At 41.1% G+C, this 17,983-nt stretch overlaps 1 protein-coding gene across 1 annotated transcript in view; it reads left to right on the top strand.

Annotated features, from left to right (window-relative positions):
• Nucleotides 1-17,983, top strand: part of LOC144480835 (ATP-binding cassette sub-family A member 13-like) — a 141,857-nt gene that overhangs the window by 75,439 nt on the left and 48,435 nt on the right. Inside the window, exons 22-26 of the mRNA XM_078200460.1 lie at nucleotides 956-1,058; nucleotides 2,264-2,513; nucleotides 7,734-7,823; nucleotides 13,756-13,831; nucleotides 16,394-16,521. Of these exons, the coding sequence (XP_078056586.1) occupies nucleotides 956-1,058; nucleotides 2,264-2,513; nucleotides 7,734-7,823; nucleotides 13,756-13,831; nucleotides 16,394-16,521 (647 nt within the window). The remainder of the gene's footprint in view (nucleotides 1-955; nucleotides 1,059-2,263; nucleotides 2,514-7,733; nucleotides 7,824-13,755; nucleotides 13,832-16,393; nucleotides 16,522-17,983) is intronic.

Below are 17,983 nucleotides of genomic sequence, written 5' to 3'. Positions count from 1 at the left end.
CTTAAAAATCACTACCGCATCTACTTCCACTACCTCTCCCGGCAACGAGTTCCAGGCACCCACTACTCTTTGTGTAAAAAATCTGCCTCGTACATCTCCTTTAAACCTTGCCCCTCGCACCTTAAACTTATGCCCCCAAGTAATTGACTCTTCCACCCTGGGAAAAAGCTTCTGACTTTCCACTCTGTCCATGCCTCTCATAATCTTGTAGACTTCTATCAGGTCACCCCTCAATCTCCGTCGCTCCAATGAGAACAAACCAAGTTTCTCCAACCTCTCCTCATAGCTACTGCCCTCCATACCAGGCAACATCCTGGTAAATCTTTTCTGTACCCTCTCCAAAGCCTCCACATCCTTCTGGTAGTGTGGCGACCAGAATTGAACACTATATTCCAAGTGCGGCCTAACTAAGGTTCGATAAAGCTTTAACATGACTTGCCAATTTTTAAACTCAATACCCCGGCCGATGAAGGCAAGCATGCCATATGCCTTCTTGACTACCTTCTCCACCTGCATTGCCACTTTCAGTGACCTGTGTACCTGTACACCCAGATCCCTTTGCCTATCAATAATCTTAAGGGTTCTGCCATTTACTGTATGTTTCCTATCTGTATTTGACCTTCTGTATGTTCAATGTTTGGTTTTCTGCGCAACAAATGAAGTACGTGATTTTGTATCCTCTGCGCAACAAATGAAGAACGAAGCGAGGTAACGAATATTCTCCTTTGTGGTGCCGGTGTCAGTGCAGTGTTGTATTGCCCATCAAGTGGCAGTATGAAAATGTCAGCTGAATAAATCCAGTTGAAACACTTTGACTTTGTTCGAGTTATATTTGATAAATACAGGTCTAAAGCTTTGTAGATGCCATGTAAAGTTTATTTAAGTAATTAAAAATTAATCTGATTACATTTTAGATCTACGTTTGTGTAATCTTTTCTGCTTTCTCTTTCATCAGGTGTTTCTGAAGTTGCTTCAGAATGAACAAAGCCCAGCAGCTTCTGAAAGCCAGGATACAGAGTCTCTGAGGTCTGAGAGCATTGAATCAACCCACAGTGACAGTGAGTAATGAAATCCGACTCATTTTCCAGAAAATTATTAATGTTCATCGTATGTATATCATTTCAAAGCATTTATACAAAGGTTTGGTATCATTTTAAAAATAGCTGCTGTGAGGAGATAATGGGGTCATGTGACTGCTTCCATTGAAAGGGAGGCAGAGTGAGCCTGTCCAGTGGAAGGCTTGAAGTATTTTCACGGTTGGGCCTCATTAATATTCCATCAGTGAAGGGCCCCTTCCTGGTCTCACAAAGGCAATTTCAAACTCTTTTTCTGAAGTGTTCTGAGTTGCCTCCAGTGTGTGCCATACAGACTTCATCCAATCATACTTCAAAAAAACATTGAGGCCTAGCCGCTATCGCAGGACTGCAACTTGAGTTGGCTATTAAAGCTTCTGCCTGTTTCCTTGGCTGCCTACTTCATTCAACTGGCTCAAGACTCAAAGCCTCAATCCTGTTGATATATTTATTACACTCCTGCCATATTTCCACTCAACAGAGGGGTAAAATCGACTCTCCTGACAGATGATCTGGTCATATTTGAGTCACTCCAAAGGGCCCTCTAGCAACTGAATATTGAGCAGCATTAATGTATAAGTATGTGGCATGTGAAAGACGCATTAAACAAATTAATCCCACAGTAGTTTTAAAAAGAGGTTTGCTGCAGATTTACTGATTCAGTACGTGATTTTGTATTACCATTGACAATTGAGAAAACCAGTCCAGTCGTATTTTTTTCCCATTATAGTTCCTAAGACATAGAGTCAGAAATAGTAGAGGTGAGAGGTCATTTATAGAAGTAGTTTCTAGGCCCCCTAACAGTAACTACACTCTAGGACAAAATAGACAGGAAGAAATAATGGGGCCTTGTAAGAAAGGTACAGCAATCATCATGTGTGATTCTAGTCTAGTTCACAGAGTGTTTTCAGGTCAACTTCCCAACCACTTTCTCACTGGTACACCATACTGAACCATACCAGCTTACTTTCACCTTTGTCCATACCCTCGAATCCCTGCCTCAGTCAGTCTGACAGATCATCATTCAGATCATCTCTTGTTCAGGTATCTCAAAATGATTGCTCCTGCTATTTTTGGTAAACTAGTCTCTTCCCCATACCCTACCCAATGACTGCAACCCTCCTATCCACCCAGTGAAACAGTCAGCTGAGAGGATTTGTATTGAATACAATGTTTTTCTCTTCCACAAGGTGCAATCCTTGCTGGAGCCCAGCGAGTAACCGGATGGCGACTGATTCTGAAACAGATGGCTGCTCTGCTCATTAAACGCTTCCACCATACAAGGAGGGATTGGAAAGGGGCCATTGCCAACCTGCTGCTCCCTGTTCTCTTTGTCATTCTCGCGATGGCTCTTTTCAGTGTGAAACCTTTAAATGTTGATTATCCCTCACTCAAACTGTCTCCAGAGATGTATAAAGATTCCGATGTCTCATTCTTCAGGTAAGATATCATTATTATTTACTTCACAGCCCCACACACAAGGAAGTTCTCCTTGTTATGAAGATGGATTGGAGAGGTTGGGACTGTTCTCCTTGGTGAGAAGAATGATAGGGGAGATTTGATAGAGATGTTCAAAATCATGAGGGGGCTGGACAGAGTAGAAAGGGAAAATCTGCTCCCGCTCCTAAAGGATCAGGGACTCTCTGACTCTAAGAATGAGAATGCACAGATTTAAAGTGATTTGCAAAAGAAACAAATGTGATATGAGAAAAAAACTTTTTCATAGTAAATAGTTGGGGTCTGGAATTCACTGCCTGGAAGTGTGGTGAATGCAGGTTGAATCAAGGCATTCAAGAGGGTATTAAAAGATTATTTGAACAGAAACAAAGGGCGCAATTCTCCCCCAAAAATTCAAAGTGTCGAATTTCCGTGAAAACTGGAGTAATTCACACTGGCTTTTTCAGTGGGAGTTCAGGGAAGAATCTCCCACACACTGTGCACTGCAGAGGCTGCCAGTGTGAATATCATTAAATTTCAGAGGGCAGGGCTTATTCCCGCTGGAAATCAGTGTGCTGAGCAGGCCATTGCGCGTGTGCCAGTCTGTCAGTGCTGAGATTGTCGCATGCGCAGTGGTCCCACACCGACGGCATCCTGATTGCTGGCCAGATTGATCACTGGCCAGCCCCTCCATGAGATGTCAGGGGTAAGTTTTTCACTCAGAGGGTGGTGGGTGAGTGGAATCGGCTGACGTCGGTGGTGGTGGAGGCAAACTCGTTGGGGTCTTTTAAGAGACTTCTGGATGAGTACATGGGATTTAATGGGATTGAGGGCTATAGATAGGCCTAGAGGTGGGGATGTGATCGGCGCAACTTGTGGGCCGAAGGGCCTGTTTGTGCTGTGGCTTTCTATGTTCTATGTTCTATCCCTGCAACGCCGGCTCCCTGACCACCCCCACCCCCCATTGATTATTCCACCACCCCCCCACCCCCCGCTGACCCCGCCCAGATCACTGGCCTCCTTCCTTCTCCGACTGATCCCTATGCAGAGAGGCAGCAGGACTCTCCATCCCCACCCGTAGGCCCTGCCCTCCATATGCCCTGCCTCTTTGGCACTGCCTCATGCCTGGTGGGCAGTGCCAAGGTGCCTCCTGGGAATTGGCACTTTGCTCCTTAGGCAGTGCCGGGGGCATAGGCTGGCACTGTCAGGATGCCAATGCCCAGGGGGCACCCGCCCGCCACCCGACCCTCTGGGGGGCCCCGATTGCTCCCCCTTCACTCCAGCGGAGTCAGGCCACTAGCTCCCCGAAAGTGGGGAGCTACTCTAATCCCAGCTGGAGCGAAATACTCTGGCGGGCGGCGGGGGAGGTTGGTTGGGGAGGGCGGGGGGGTGAGGGGATAGATGCTAGCGGGCCCGGAGAGTTCAGTCCTTCAGTCCCAGGCCCGCTAATCATATTTAAATTATATTACAATGACCATGTAAATGGTCTTTCTGCCTCCCCACCGATTTCCGGCGTGGAGCAGACACCACCAGAAATCTGGCGCTGGGACATACAAGTGGGGCGCGAACGCTTGTGTGAACCCCGTGAATTGGCCGATGCAAGAATCTCCCGGCCCGCTGCCTGTTCTGAAGAATAGCTGAATATGCAGACGGGATGACTCATTGTGCTTTAACAGCAGATCCACCTTTATGTTATCTTTCCTCTTCTGTGTCTATGAATGAGGAGAGGCCAGTTTCTGAACTATTGCGATCAGAAAATAATTCCCCTGATTAATATGTAGATATGTAGATTAATATGTTTTAAATAAGGCATTTTTGTTGCAATTTGTTGTATCTGGGTGCATTAAAGAGTTTCTAGATTGACAATAACATTGAAACCCTGGGATTCATGTGCCTAGATCTTTGAAGGTGGCAAGACATTGACTAATTAGCAAAGCATATAGGACTTTGAGCTTCATATATAAAGGTCTAGCAGCAAAGTTATGCTCATGCTTTATAAACTCTGCTTAGGCCACAACTAGAGTATTGTGCCAAGTAGTTTTTGTCCCTTTTATACTGGAATTCCTACCTTTTCATTTATACCTGGCACTTAGGCCTCTTTTCTCAGCCTTAACCAAAAGTCACAAGTATCTAGAATTGATATTTAAGTTGAATAAAGATTGCCCTCACAGGCAGTGGGAATGAACCTTTGTTAACAGACAGTGCTGGTGAATGAAGACCTCTGACTCTGAATAGCAGTGGGCTAGTGAGTGGCTGGCCTCCATCATTTGGGTTGTGGAAAGACATAAACTCCTCCCACTAACACCCTAGCAGCAGTCAGGAAGGCAGATTCATGCTGGGACTTATTGGACTTAATCAGTCTCTAAATCCTTCTACTGCTCCACACTACTATCAAAGGAAAGAGTGTGCTGATATGAAAACACAAGAGTAAAGCTGCATTGGTAGCAAGGAATAATCATTGAAATGATCTGGAATATAATTTCACTGCCAGGCTCCTGTGGCCTGGTCAGAGTTTTGTCAGCAATGCTGCACAAAACCCTTAATCATGCTACAAGTGGAATTTCAGTCCTGAACCGATCAATATCAAGCTCGATTTGTGGCCACATTATTGTTTCTACATGAAAACTGTAATTTAAATGCATCGAATGCTAGCTTTTTAAGCTACTTTTTATGTAATAGCTATTTAATGACTTGAATGTATTTGATGGCTGTTAACTTGAACATAATTGTTCCTCTAAATGAATCCCATCATTCAAATCGCATCTCTAAATTAATTATTGTTAATCTAGATAGATATTGAATTCATAAATGTACTTAAGCTGATTCAAAGCTGATTGGGCGGCACTGTGTCACAGTGGTTAGCACTGCTGCCTCACAGCGTCAGGGACCCGGGTTCAATCCCTAGCTTGGGTCACTGTGCAGAGTCTGCATGTTCTCCTTGTGTCTGTGTGGTGCTCCGGTTTCCTCCCACAGTCTGAAAGATGTGCTGGTTAGGTGCATTGGCCATGCTAAATTCTCTCTCAATGTACCCGAACAGGTGCCGGCGTGTGGCAACTAGGGGATTTTCACAGTAACTTCATTGCAGTGTTAATGTAAACCTACTTTAGACTAATAAATAAACTTTTTTAAAAATCTGGCTGTCCAAAACTGAATATCTTGATAATGTGCTGTGCAACAATTTTTAATTGAAAAAAACCTTACCTGGACAATTTGGATTGGCACTGCATTGGCGTGGTGTGGAGCCTGACAAGTTATTGGCTGTGATGCTTCCCACATACTCTCTGAGGAACCTTTGACCCCACCATATCCGACTTGATCCAAAACACCCATGGCTCGAACCAGCCGGTCTGAAATTCAGCAAGATCTAAAAGATGGCATGACCTTGGTCCTGAGATTGCCTGTCTTAAGACAACGTACCTGTACCATATTGTTTTCCATGCTTCTTCATGTAGAGCTTGATAAATCACTTACATTGTCCTGACAGTTATTAATCTCTGAAGTATTGTGTGGGTTATTAACTAGAATACTTTTCTGTTATTCCTCATTGATGATTAAGGGACAGCAGTTTCTGGAGACAGTTTGCTAATTGAGGCAATTTTTCTTTAAATAATTGATATCATATTGCTTCATTAATGCAGTCTTTGGGAAATGGTGTCTTCATTTCTGAAAGTTTTACAAATAGCACAAACACAGGGAATCAGCAGATAGACAGAGAAAGGCATGCAACAGTTAGATAGGGAATAATATGTCTACAAAGACATATGCTCACACACACACACACCTAATTGAGGTGGTAACGGAAGGACACATTTAACCAAATAAGAAGGCATAGATGAGCACTAGGCAGGAATATACCATCATCCTTAATGTTCTCAATGAGATTGAATGACATAGGTTCTGCTGGTGTTGATTCTATGATGCTGAAGAACCATCTTGTCCATTGCACTCAGGACATGTGGGTGTCCCCTACCTTCCCATTTCTGCTCTGCTCCCTTTTATTTTGTCCCATTTTGACATTCTGCCTCTTTCTTGAATGACAATATGGTGTAGCACTTTGTTTTTGTGATGTTTCTGCCATAGTTGAATAGCTGAAGGTATACGGAGGGAAAGAGGTTGATGTGAGGCTGGCATCATTATAGGTGTATGGGCTGAGGTGGAGTATCTGGATATTAGGCATGAGTCCTGAGTGGCCAGGGATTGACGCTGGGCAAGTGATGGTGTGTGGTGTGTTGACCAGTGTATAATGTTAGTGGTGTGGTGGATAGTTTAAAAGTTTATTTATTAGTGTCACAAGTAGGCTTACATTCACACTGCAATGAAGTTACGGTGAAAATCCCCTAGTCGCCACACTCCGGCGTCTGTTCGGGTACACTGAGGGAGAATTTAGCATGACCATTGCACCTAACCAGCACGTCTTTTGGGTAGGAGATGTCAAGCTCATTTGTTAATCTTGCCCACCTAATAAAGGTGATTTCACATCTTGTGGCACTGTACCCAGGGCCTTGATACCAGACACTGACATACCTAGCACTCCCTCACCATTCTGAGGTGGTCCTTGATGACTTCCTACATGCCCCCCCCGCCCCTCCCCATAGAGCTGCAGCATCTCTCTTCCTGCCCATCTCCACCATTAATGCTTCCAGTATCCCATTCTTTACCCTAAAACCTTCTCTCTGCCCTCGTGCTCAGGTCATGACTCACAAATCCAACAACCAAGGCAGCTGTTTCTAGCTTAATGTGCCTCAGTCAAATTTCTCAATCTGTTTGGAGAGACACATTGTTGCTTGCCCTGTTTACACAAGTACCAGATTCCCTGTGGAAAAGACTAAATTTTTGGACTCCAATGATTTTTAGTTGTCATGCAAGCTCACTCATGTGAACAGTTCCGAATAGTGAGCACCATTCTTTTGCCACTGACTGAAAAATCCGGGTCATTAATTATAGAAATAATTCAATTCAATTTATTTGGGTAGATGTGTTTGGGGTTGCAGTTGATACTTAAAATGTTAAATTTTATTCTTATTGGGCATTAGTGATAATGACTGTGACTGTAACAGTAATTTATGATTTTAGTTTCCCAATTTAGCAATGAAATACATCCTCTTGTTTTTGGAGTTTAAATATGTTTTTTTTCCTCCCTGGAATTATTTGAATAGACTGCAGTTTGTAAATCTATATTCATCGTCGTCCTGTGGCTAACTCTGATTTTCTTACTCTCTACAGTTCTGGTGAGAAGGATTTTCTAAACCTGACCTCTGCCTTGCTGAAGTCTTTGAATATAAATGAACCCTGTATCGGCCAAGCCTCCAATCAGTAAGTAAATAGTGCACTGTTCATTCTTCTCATTTATACCATCTCACTAAGGGTTATTAATGTTGAGGAATGGGACAGCTTTCACTTGTTGAAACATAGAGGGGATAACTTAAACCACCAAAAATGGATGAATTTGTATAAGGTAGGATGTTAAAATTTAAAAGAAATCTCAAACTTGAACTTCATCCTCCTTGGACCCTCCCATTTCTGGATTTCATAGAGATTGGGGAAGCAGGTCACTCATTTCGATATTTAAGAGGCTGCCTTAGATTTAACCCTCTTGCACCTTCAGGCTGGCTGGCTGGGTTTCCTGGGACTCGAGATACCCGTCAGCCATAGGGAGGTTTAGTTTGCTGCATTGAACAGGTGATGCTTACCCAATACTGGTTGTTTATCAGGAGTTCTTACCCCAGGACCACGAGCTAACCTTTTTCCTTCCTCTTGATCAGACCCAAAGTGGTAATTAACCCAACAGCCAATGGATAACTCCTCCCTCCCTAGCAATCAGTAATCCACCAAGCTCTACCATCTTGCTGCTCCTAGACTGTAACTACCTCTAGAGCATTTTCTGCTCTAGGGGACCAAACCTGTTAATCCATAAGGAAGACAAACTGATCTATCAAACATAAGTCATTCTGCCATGTTACAGCTCGACAATGCAACCCCCAACGCTTGCCACCCACCTACAGATCCTTTGGGGAAGAAGAATTCTGAGAAATTCCTCTGACCCTGAGTCAAGTCAAATCAGTGATTTCCAGGTGATAACAGTGAACATGAGATATATTGTCCAACATTTATGTTTTGTCCATTCGCTTGCATCTTTGAATCTTTGTAGTGAATCAGCACAAGCTGGCTATTTATTCTAAAAGGATGTCCAGGAGAAGTAGTAAAACATTGCAGAAAGAAAAAGAAAGTTTGAGGGATTTGAGATAAATTGATAGCATTGAATGGTGAACACAGAAGTGATTAGTGAGGCAGTTTTGCTACTGCAAACCTTCTGGAAGATATCTATTTGGAAAAGTCAGTGAATGACCCTTTTTAGATTTCCCACATTCTTTTCCATAAATCTCACAGTGCCATTTATTTACCCTGCTGGAACCAGCTGTGACCTATTAGAAACTTGGCTTTTATGTCAAGAAAATTGATAACTGGTGATACCGTTTCTTACTCTCGTGTCTTGAAATTAAATGATTTAAATATTAGCCTGAGGTGTATGGAATTCTTTTGTCTGCTATATTAAATGAGAGTATTAACCCATTAGTGGACTTAACAGAATTTAACCAGCCAAGTGAGATAAGACAATTCACTGGATAGAATTATATGAAGTTGTAACACACAAGGAGGCCATTTGATCTGTCATGCCTGTACTAGCTCTTTGAAGGAATACCAGTGATATTCCTACTTCTTCACTTTTTATCTGTGGCCCTGTAAGTTCTTCATCTTCAAATACCTGTTCAATTCTCTTTTTAAATTATTTATAGGATCAGGTTCCACCATTTCAGGTACAGCATCCCACATACCAACAACTCTCTGAGTGAAAAGATTTCTTCTCATCTCCCCCCTGGACCTTTGACAATGATTGTGACCAGTAATTATTAACCCACTCACCACAGCATTATTTTTACTCCATTCTGTGCAAGAAATCTCTCATCATCTTGAGTATTGTAAATAAACCTGTTGTAGATTTGAAAGCAGTACTATCTCTGCATTGCTCTGAGATAAATCAGACATTAAAACAATCTTGTAACTGAAGTCTCTTGTCGCAAGTATAACATGGTAAACATCAATCATAATAGTCTCCAAGGCCTTAACATCTTTCGTAAAGTGTGATGTCCAGAATTGTTTACAATATGTCAGCTACAACATAACCAGTTCTTTATAAATCATTAGCATGTTCACTTTGCTTTTATATTCCATTTCACTGTTTATAAATCCACGTACCCAAATGCTTTTTAACCATCCCATCAACTTGCTCTGCCACCTTTAGAGATTGGTGTATGTGGACTCCAGGGTCTCTTTGATCATCCACACTTGTAAAAACCATGCTGTTTATGGTATAAAATCTTTCCAAATTAGTCCTCCAAAAATGTATCACTTCACACGTTTCCACATTAAAATCTGTCTGCCGTGTTTCTGATCATGTCACCATCTTATGTCGTCCTGGAATTTGTAATAATCCTTTGTAAGATTTTGCAGGGGATTCAGGTAGCAGTTACTTGTGTTAAATCTTTTTTGGTATCACAAAGCAAAGATCAACACAGCATAGAATTTAGACAGTAATTTACAGTTCCAAACATATCTTACATCACCGATTAGTTACTGCACAGAATAATGTTTGTCATTTTCCCAGTTTTTCTTACTTCTCTTCCCTTTTGTCTTATTAGCTCATTAGCTGGGAGGTGTTAGGCTCTAACTAGCATTTTCATCCACCCACTCAAGCCCAGGTGCTCTTTTCATTGTTTTTTATAATTCAGTGCTTTTAATTAAAATCCCTTCACATACCCTTGTTTTTTGGCTGTATAATCCAATGAATGCAATCATTTTCTCTTGCATGGTATCTTTTGGCCTGTTAAGTCCCTCTGCATGTACAGTTTTCCTTTATTCCACTTAACATATTGCAGAGGCATTGGCTGATGTTTTCTGGCCATTCCCATCAGCCAGATCTTCCAGTCCCGCAGACGGCAAACCCCGTCTCTGGGCGGTGCATACAATGGGAACTCCCGCTGACAGCAGCTGGACCAGACGATCCCACCGCCAGAGAGTGGCCCTCTGCCTCCGTGAAATCCACCATGTGGGGCTTGGAAAATCTCACCCATCCTGGTTTTCTACTGTGTAACACTTTGACCGTGGCCTGCCCGGTCCAATGGTCACAATAGCTGTGGCTGTAGCATGAACGTTTTAGTTATCATAAGCACTTGTCTAAAAAAACATCATTTGTCCAAACAGTGTTTATTTTTCAATAGTTCTTTATCCAGATATGCAGTTTACATTTTATAATTCCGAAAGACGTGCTGGTTAGGTGGATTGGCCATACTAAATTCTCCCTCAGTTTACCCGAACAGACACCAGAGTGTGGCAACTGGGGGATTTTCACAGTAACTTCATTGCAGTGTTAACGTAAGACTACTTATGACTAATAAATACACTTTAACTTTAATTGCTCAAGCTACTTGCTAAAACTACACAGATTATTGCGTCTTAGAATTTGCTCAGATTACTGCATTGTCGAAGATAATTCTATGAATAGGACATACACTAATAAATGACTAAATGATTATTTGTAAGTAAATCAGTCCATGATAATCTTGCATCACTATCAATACTACTTTACCAAATTTCTTATCATTTGCAAACTTTACAAAGCTTATCAGGAAGGCAGTGACATAGTGGTATTGCTATGGACTGGTAATCCAGAGACCCAGGGTAGTGCTCTGGGGACCCAGGTTTGAATGCCACCATGGCAGATGGTGAAATTTGGAATTTAAAAGTTTTATCATGACCATGAAACTATGTCAATTGTTGTAAAAACTCATCTGGTTCACTAATATCCTTTAGGGAAGGAAATCTGCCATCCTTACCTGGTCTGGCCTCCATGTGACTCCAGATCCACAATGTGGTTGACTTTAAATGCCCCTGAAATGGTCGAGAAAGCCACTCAATTCAGTTAAGGATAGGGAATAAATGTTGGCCCAGCCAGCGACACCCACATAAAAAAACTGAGACTCGATTATTTTAAAAAGTTGCAAAGTGTCATTGACCCAAAAACATCCATCCACCGATTTTGTAACCATTACATCACTTTCTAATTAATTTCATGGGCATTTTTCTTCTTATTACACCTCATTTGTAGCACCTCGTCCAAAACCTTTCAATGCACCTGCTATATTACCTTGATTACCTTCTTTCCAATTTAAATTCAAGATTCAAGAAAAAAACCTGCAATATAAATGACAAAAACAAAAGAAATTGAGAACCGCTAATTTCTTGTATACATTAGAAAAATATTAATGATGTGAATTTTTGATTTGATTTATTATTGTCACATGTATTAGCATACAGTGAAAAGTATTGTTTCTTGTGTGCTATATAGACAGAGCATACTGTTCATAGAGAAGGAAACGAGAGAGTGCAGAATGTAGTGTTATAGTCATAGTTGGGTGTAGAGAAAGATCAACTTAATGCAAGGTAGGTCCATTCAAAAGTCTGACAGCAGCAGGGAAGAAGCTGTTCTTGAGTCGGTTGGTACGTGACCTTTTGTATCTTTTTCCCGATGGAAGAAGGTGGAAGAGAGAATGTCCGGAATGCGTGGCGTCCTTAATTATGCTGGCGGGAAGTGTAGACAGTGTCAATGGGTGGTTTGCGTGATGGATTGGGCTACATTGATGGCCTTTTGTAGTTTCTTGTGGTTTTGGGCAGAACAGGAGCCATGCCAAGCTGTGATACAAACAGAAAGAATGCTTTCTATGGTGCATCTGTAAAAGTTGGTGAGAGTCATAGCTGAAATGCCAAATTTCCTTAGTCTTCTGAGAAAGTAGAGGCATTGGTGGACTTTCTTAACTATATTGTCGGCATGGGGGACCAGGACAGGTTGTTGGTGATCTGGACACCTAAAAACCTGAAGCTCTCGACCCTTTCTACTTCTTCCCCATTGATGTAGACAAGGGCATGTTCTCCTTTACTCTTCCTGAAGTCAATGACAATCTCCTTCGTTTTGTTGATATTGAGGGAGAGATTATTGTTGCTGCACCAGTTCACCAGATTCTCTACCTCATTCCTGTACTCTATCTCGTCATTGTTTGAGATCCGACCCACTACGGTGGTGTCGTCAGCAAACTTGAAAATCGTGTTGGAGGGGAATTTGGCCACACAGTCATAGGTGTATAAGGAGTATAGTAGGGGGCTGAGAACACAGCCTTGTGGAGCACCGGTGTTGAGGATGATCATGGAGGAGGTGTTGTTTCCTATCCTTACTGATTGTGGCCTGTGAGTTAGGAAGTTCAGGATCCAGTTGCAGAGGGAGGTGCTGAGGCCCAGGCCATTGAGTTTGGAGATGAGTTTTGTAGGAATAATGGTGTTGAAGACTGAGCTGTAATCAGTAAATAGGAGTCTGACATAGGTGTCTTTGTTATCTAGGTGTTCCAGGGTTGAGTGCAGGGCCAGGGAGATGGCATCTGCTATGGACCTGTTGTGGTGGTAGGCAAACTGTAATGGACCCAGGCAGTCCAGGGAGTTTGTTCCTTTAGAGTAGAAAGGGAATTGTTTCTTTAGAGTAGAAATCTTCTGGAAATGTTGGCCATAATGTTTCTTTCAGGAATCTTGATGGTGATTAAATATAAGGCTTAATTTGTCAGGCTACTAAAAGCAATCCATTCTTTATTTTTTGATGGCAACAGTCCAAATTCACACACAACAGTTCACTCAATGAGGGGGTGTCACTGCTTGGAAAGAGCCCAAAGATTATCCAAAGTTGTGTCCGAGTTGCCCCTATTTTGAACGATTATAGCAGGGCCATAAATACTTAAATCATACATCCAGGGTTGTGCTCTGAACACAAGAATGTCAACAAATCTTGTCCCCCTGCCTGTGGAGTTCTTGGTTTAATACCTCATCCGAAAGACAGCACCTCTAATACTCGCATACTGCATTGAAGTGTCAGTTTAGATTACATGCTCAGATTTCAAGAATGAAGTTCAAACCCACAATCTTCTGAGTTTGACATGAGAGCGTTTATCATTGAGTTAAGGCTGAAACAAGAAATATAGATGGTAAATTTTGTTAGGTATCTGTTTGTGTTATAATAATCTTGGACATAATATGCAATAAATCGATATGCAGACAAGTCACAAAGTTCACTTATATTTTATATATGTATTAGTTCTGTTGAAAAAGTATCCAAACGATAAACTGATGCATTGTTTTTTCTTTCAAACAGTAATGCATGTTGGTGGGTTGGAACCACAGAACCACAGAACTTTGTAGGCCAGTGTAATTGTGATGCTGGCCATCAGGTAGGAAAATTTAATTAATTCTCGATACTCACTGATGTGCAACAGAGAACATTAATTTAATATAACAAGCTTAATTCATACCTGTTAGTCAGATCTGTCTTGTTCAGATCTCCCAGTGTTCCCATGAGCGATAACACTTATTGCATTGTTAAACTGTGGAAGCCATGATGTGGAGATGCCAGCATTGGACTGGGGTAGGCACAGTAAGAAGTCTCACAACACTAGGTTAAAGTCCAACAGGTTTATTTGGTAGCACAAGCTTTCGGTGTGCTGCTCATTCCTCAGGTGAGTCTCACCTGATGAAGGGGCAGCGCTCCGAAAGCTCGTGCTACCAAACTGTGGAAGTATTTGGTAATCTTTCTGATTTGAAATGATATCAGTTCTGAAAGGAGAGTCCATAATGAAAACTAGTGGAAGAAAAACCAAACAAAATCAAAACATTGAATAATGGATGAAAAAGAAATTAAAGAAATTAGTGAACGGTTTACACACTGACAATCTGGATTCATTAATATTTTAGAAAGTGCCTTTAATATACTTAAACATCCTAAAGTGCTTCACAAGAGCATTAAAAAGCAAGATTTGACACCCAGTCAGATGGCTCAGGTTTGGGTGTTCGCCATCTTTAATCCTTTGAAAATAACAGCAACTGATGAAATCCATGATCAGAAGAATTTGGAAATCCAGAAGTCTCTAGTCAATAATTCTATGCTTTTGCAGAGAGTGTGCTATTGAGATGATGGGACTTGCCACTGATTATAATTGTGCTAAAATGTAATTAATATCTGTCGCTGGAGAGTCAATTTAAATTTTAACTTTCTGATGCTGCCTTCAATATAATTTTTAAAAGTAAGTATGATGCTATATTCCAGTTTTCTTAGTGATGTCATTACCATGCTTATATCCAAGTTAGCGGCAGCCATAGGAAAGGGCACGAGTGTAAAACAGCATGTCCTAAGCTGGAACATGTACCTGCAGAAAGCACTGTTACAGACAACATTGTAATCCTGTAGGAGAACATCTTCAAAGGACAAGTCAGAGAGTTAGAAAGTTAATTTTAGTCAGCTATATTTTATGGTCCTCTAAATTTGCAATGCTTGTTTTCCCACTGGAATTTTTTCAGTAAATTCTTAATTAACCATGTCCCTAAATACCTAGCTTAAGTTTTTTCTAGTTGCTTTGAATGATAAAAGCCATGATTGGTGCAACTGTCTTTACACTGATTAACAGTGCCATCTGATGAATAAACTAGATTGATCAGGGGCAACATAAAGCAAAAGATCAGGTCTAGATAAGTATAAAAGAGCATTCATAAATTGTTTCATTAAGTTATTCATGAACAGTCTGAAACACCTACAGCTCCATTCAGAGCCAATAATGTTTAAATGAGGGTAATTGATCCCTGCGAGGATTGATCACTAGCGTTTGGATCAGAAGTTTTTACTGGGTTGTCAGCAGGACTCTCCATAGGCATCAGCTCCATTGAAACCTTTTAAGAATGAAATGTGTGGAATTCTCAGAATACTCTTTGAATTAATCAAGATATGGCCACTTTGTGTGAGGTGTGGGGAAGGGGCATGGGTGTAAGATTATCCCTGACACTACAAAATGGCAGAACCAAAAACATGGGGTGGAATCTAGGTACAACTTGATTCCAACCCTGTTACCTACCTCTGATCGAGAATTTTACAGGTTTTCCTCTCTTATTTAAGAATATAAACCTGGGCGCTAGAATAGATAATTTGGCCTTTTGAACTCCTCCATTAAACAATTATGGCTGATCTTTTATCCACAATCCTTTCCACTCTATCCTCATAATCCTTAATTCCCTTAGTACCCACAAATCTGTTGATTTCTGTCTAAAATAGAGACTGAGCATCCACAGCTGTGAGTAGAGAATTCCAAAGATTCACAATCACAATTCGAGTGAAGAAATCTCTCCTCATCTCAATCCCAAATAGCCATCCTCCTCTCCTGAGATTGTGATCCCATATTCCAGATTTTCCAGCCAGAGAAGCATTTTCTCAATATCTACATTGTCAATCCCCCAAAACATTTCCACATTTCAGTGAGATCATCTCGCATTCTTCTCAACACCAGGGATACAGGCCTAGCATATATATTCTGTCCTCATAGGACATTCCTCTTATCCCAGGAACCAGTCTGCTGAAACTGTGTTGCATCCTATCTGGGGATCAAAACTGCACACATTACTTCAAGGCCTGAAATTTTCAGATGGCTCAGGCCCCGCCACATGGAGAGAAACTCATCTCCTCTAACTTTGGCAGGTCTGTAACGAGTATTGGTTGACAGCAGGTGGAACTTCCATCTTCACTTCTCCAACCAGAAGGGGCTCTTGATGATGGTGCAAATTTATTTTCTTCCTCAGTTTTCACACTACTACATTCTTTAAAATTTTGAAACCCAAGTTTGTTTTCAACTAATAATTACTTACTGATTTATTTTGTTGAATATTTCCCCACCCTTTGCAGTATCTTGTACTGAGGCCTTTACCCACCTCAGTTAAAGAGATATAACTATCTGATTATGTTTGCCTTCTAGCAATGTCCTGCACAAAATACCACAACATCCCACTACAGAAATAATGAGGGACACATCCTGTACAACCTCACAGGTTACAATCTGGAAGACTATTTAATATCAACAGAAAACATTTTTGAACAAAAAAGGTAAGGCACATTTTGCCCATTCAATCTTAAGAGCAATAACTAAAAAGGAAGTTATAGTTCTCAGTTTCAAATATAAGGGCATTTTTAAAATGTGTTTTGTTGACATAGTTGCTGGATGACCTCATCATGAATGCCTGGCTGAGCTCCAAGAAGAGCTAATACACTTAGATCTCAGAAAGTGATGTTTATACAGATGGAGAGGGGACAGAAAACTTTGTTTGGAGGACATTTCTATTATCTTGTAATAAGCTGCAATTCCTTTCAAGAACTTTTGTTGTCTATTTATTTATACAGAAATGTGAAGTGGAGAAAAACTTCGGAAATTGTAACTTGAAATGGCTGTGGTTAATTGACACATTTTGGAGATAAGCTGATCCTTTTCTTAAAGGATCTTTTCAAAATCTTTGCTTATTGTGTCAATTTCAGAACTATTTCAAAGATTTACTCGTCTTGTTACTTGTTCATTTCTTCTATAGCATTATACAGGAAATCAGTGATGCATGTGATAAAGGAACATCTAAGATTATGGGTGACTTTAATCTGTATATAGATTGCGTGAGTCAAATTAGAGACGGTACAATAGAGGAGGAATTTCTGGAGTGTATAGGGGTTGGTTTTCTGGACCAATACGTTGAGGAACCAACAAGGCAACAGGCCATCTTGGACTGGGCTTTGTGCAATGAGAAATGAGTTGGCGGTCTAATTTTGAGAGTGCCTTTGGGGATGAGTGAGCATAATATGATTTCTTTTTATCAAGGTGGATTGTGAGATAGTTCAGAGACCAGGGTGCTGAATCTCAATAAAGGTAATAGGATGACATGAGATATGAGTGGGCTATTATGGACTAGGAAACATTACTGAAAGGAAGGGCAGTGGACAGGAAATGGCAAGTATCCAAGGAACGAATAGGTGAACTCTAAAAGTTGTTTATTCCTATTTGGCACAAGAATGGAAAGGGAACAGTGGCCAAACATGGCTCACAAATATATTAGAGGGAGTATTAGATTCAAAAGAAACATACAAATTGGCAAGAAAAAGCAATAGATTTGAGGATTGGGAGCAGTTTAGAATTAACAAAGGCAGACCAAGAGATTGATTAAGAAGGGGAAAATAGAGCATGACATTTTTTGATTTGATTTATTATTGTCACATGTGTTAGCATACAGTGAAAAGTATTGTTTCTTGCACTATACAGACAAAGCATTCCATTCATAGAGTACATAGGGGAGAAGAAAAAGAGAGGGTGCAGAATATGATGTTACGGTCATAGCTAGGGTGTAGAGAAAGATCAACTTAATATAGGGTACGCCCATTCAAAAGTCTGATGGCAGCAGGGAAGAAGCTGTGCTTGAATCAGTTGGTACGTGATCTCAGAATTTTGTATTGTTTTCCTGGTGGAAGAAGGTGGAATAGAGAATGTCCAGGGTGTGGGGGTCTTCGATTATGCTGTCCATTTTTCTGA

This window comes from Mustelus asterias, chromosome 2, assembly GCF_964213995.1.
Source record: "Mustelus asterias chromosome 2, sMusAst1.hap1.1, whole genome shotgun sequence".
NCBI lineage: Eukaryota > Metazoa > Chordata > Chondrichthyes > Carcharhiniformes > Triakidae > Mustelus > Mustelus asterias.
This window is presented reverse-complemented; position numbering and strand designations above follow the sequence as displayed.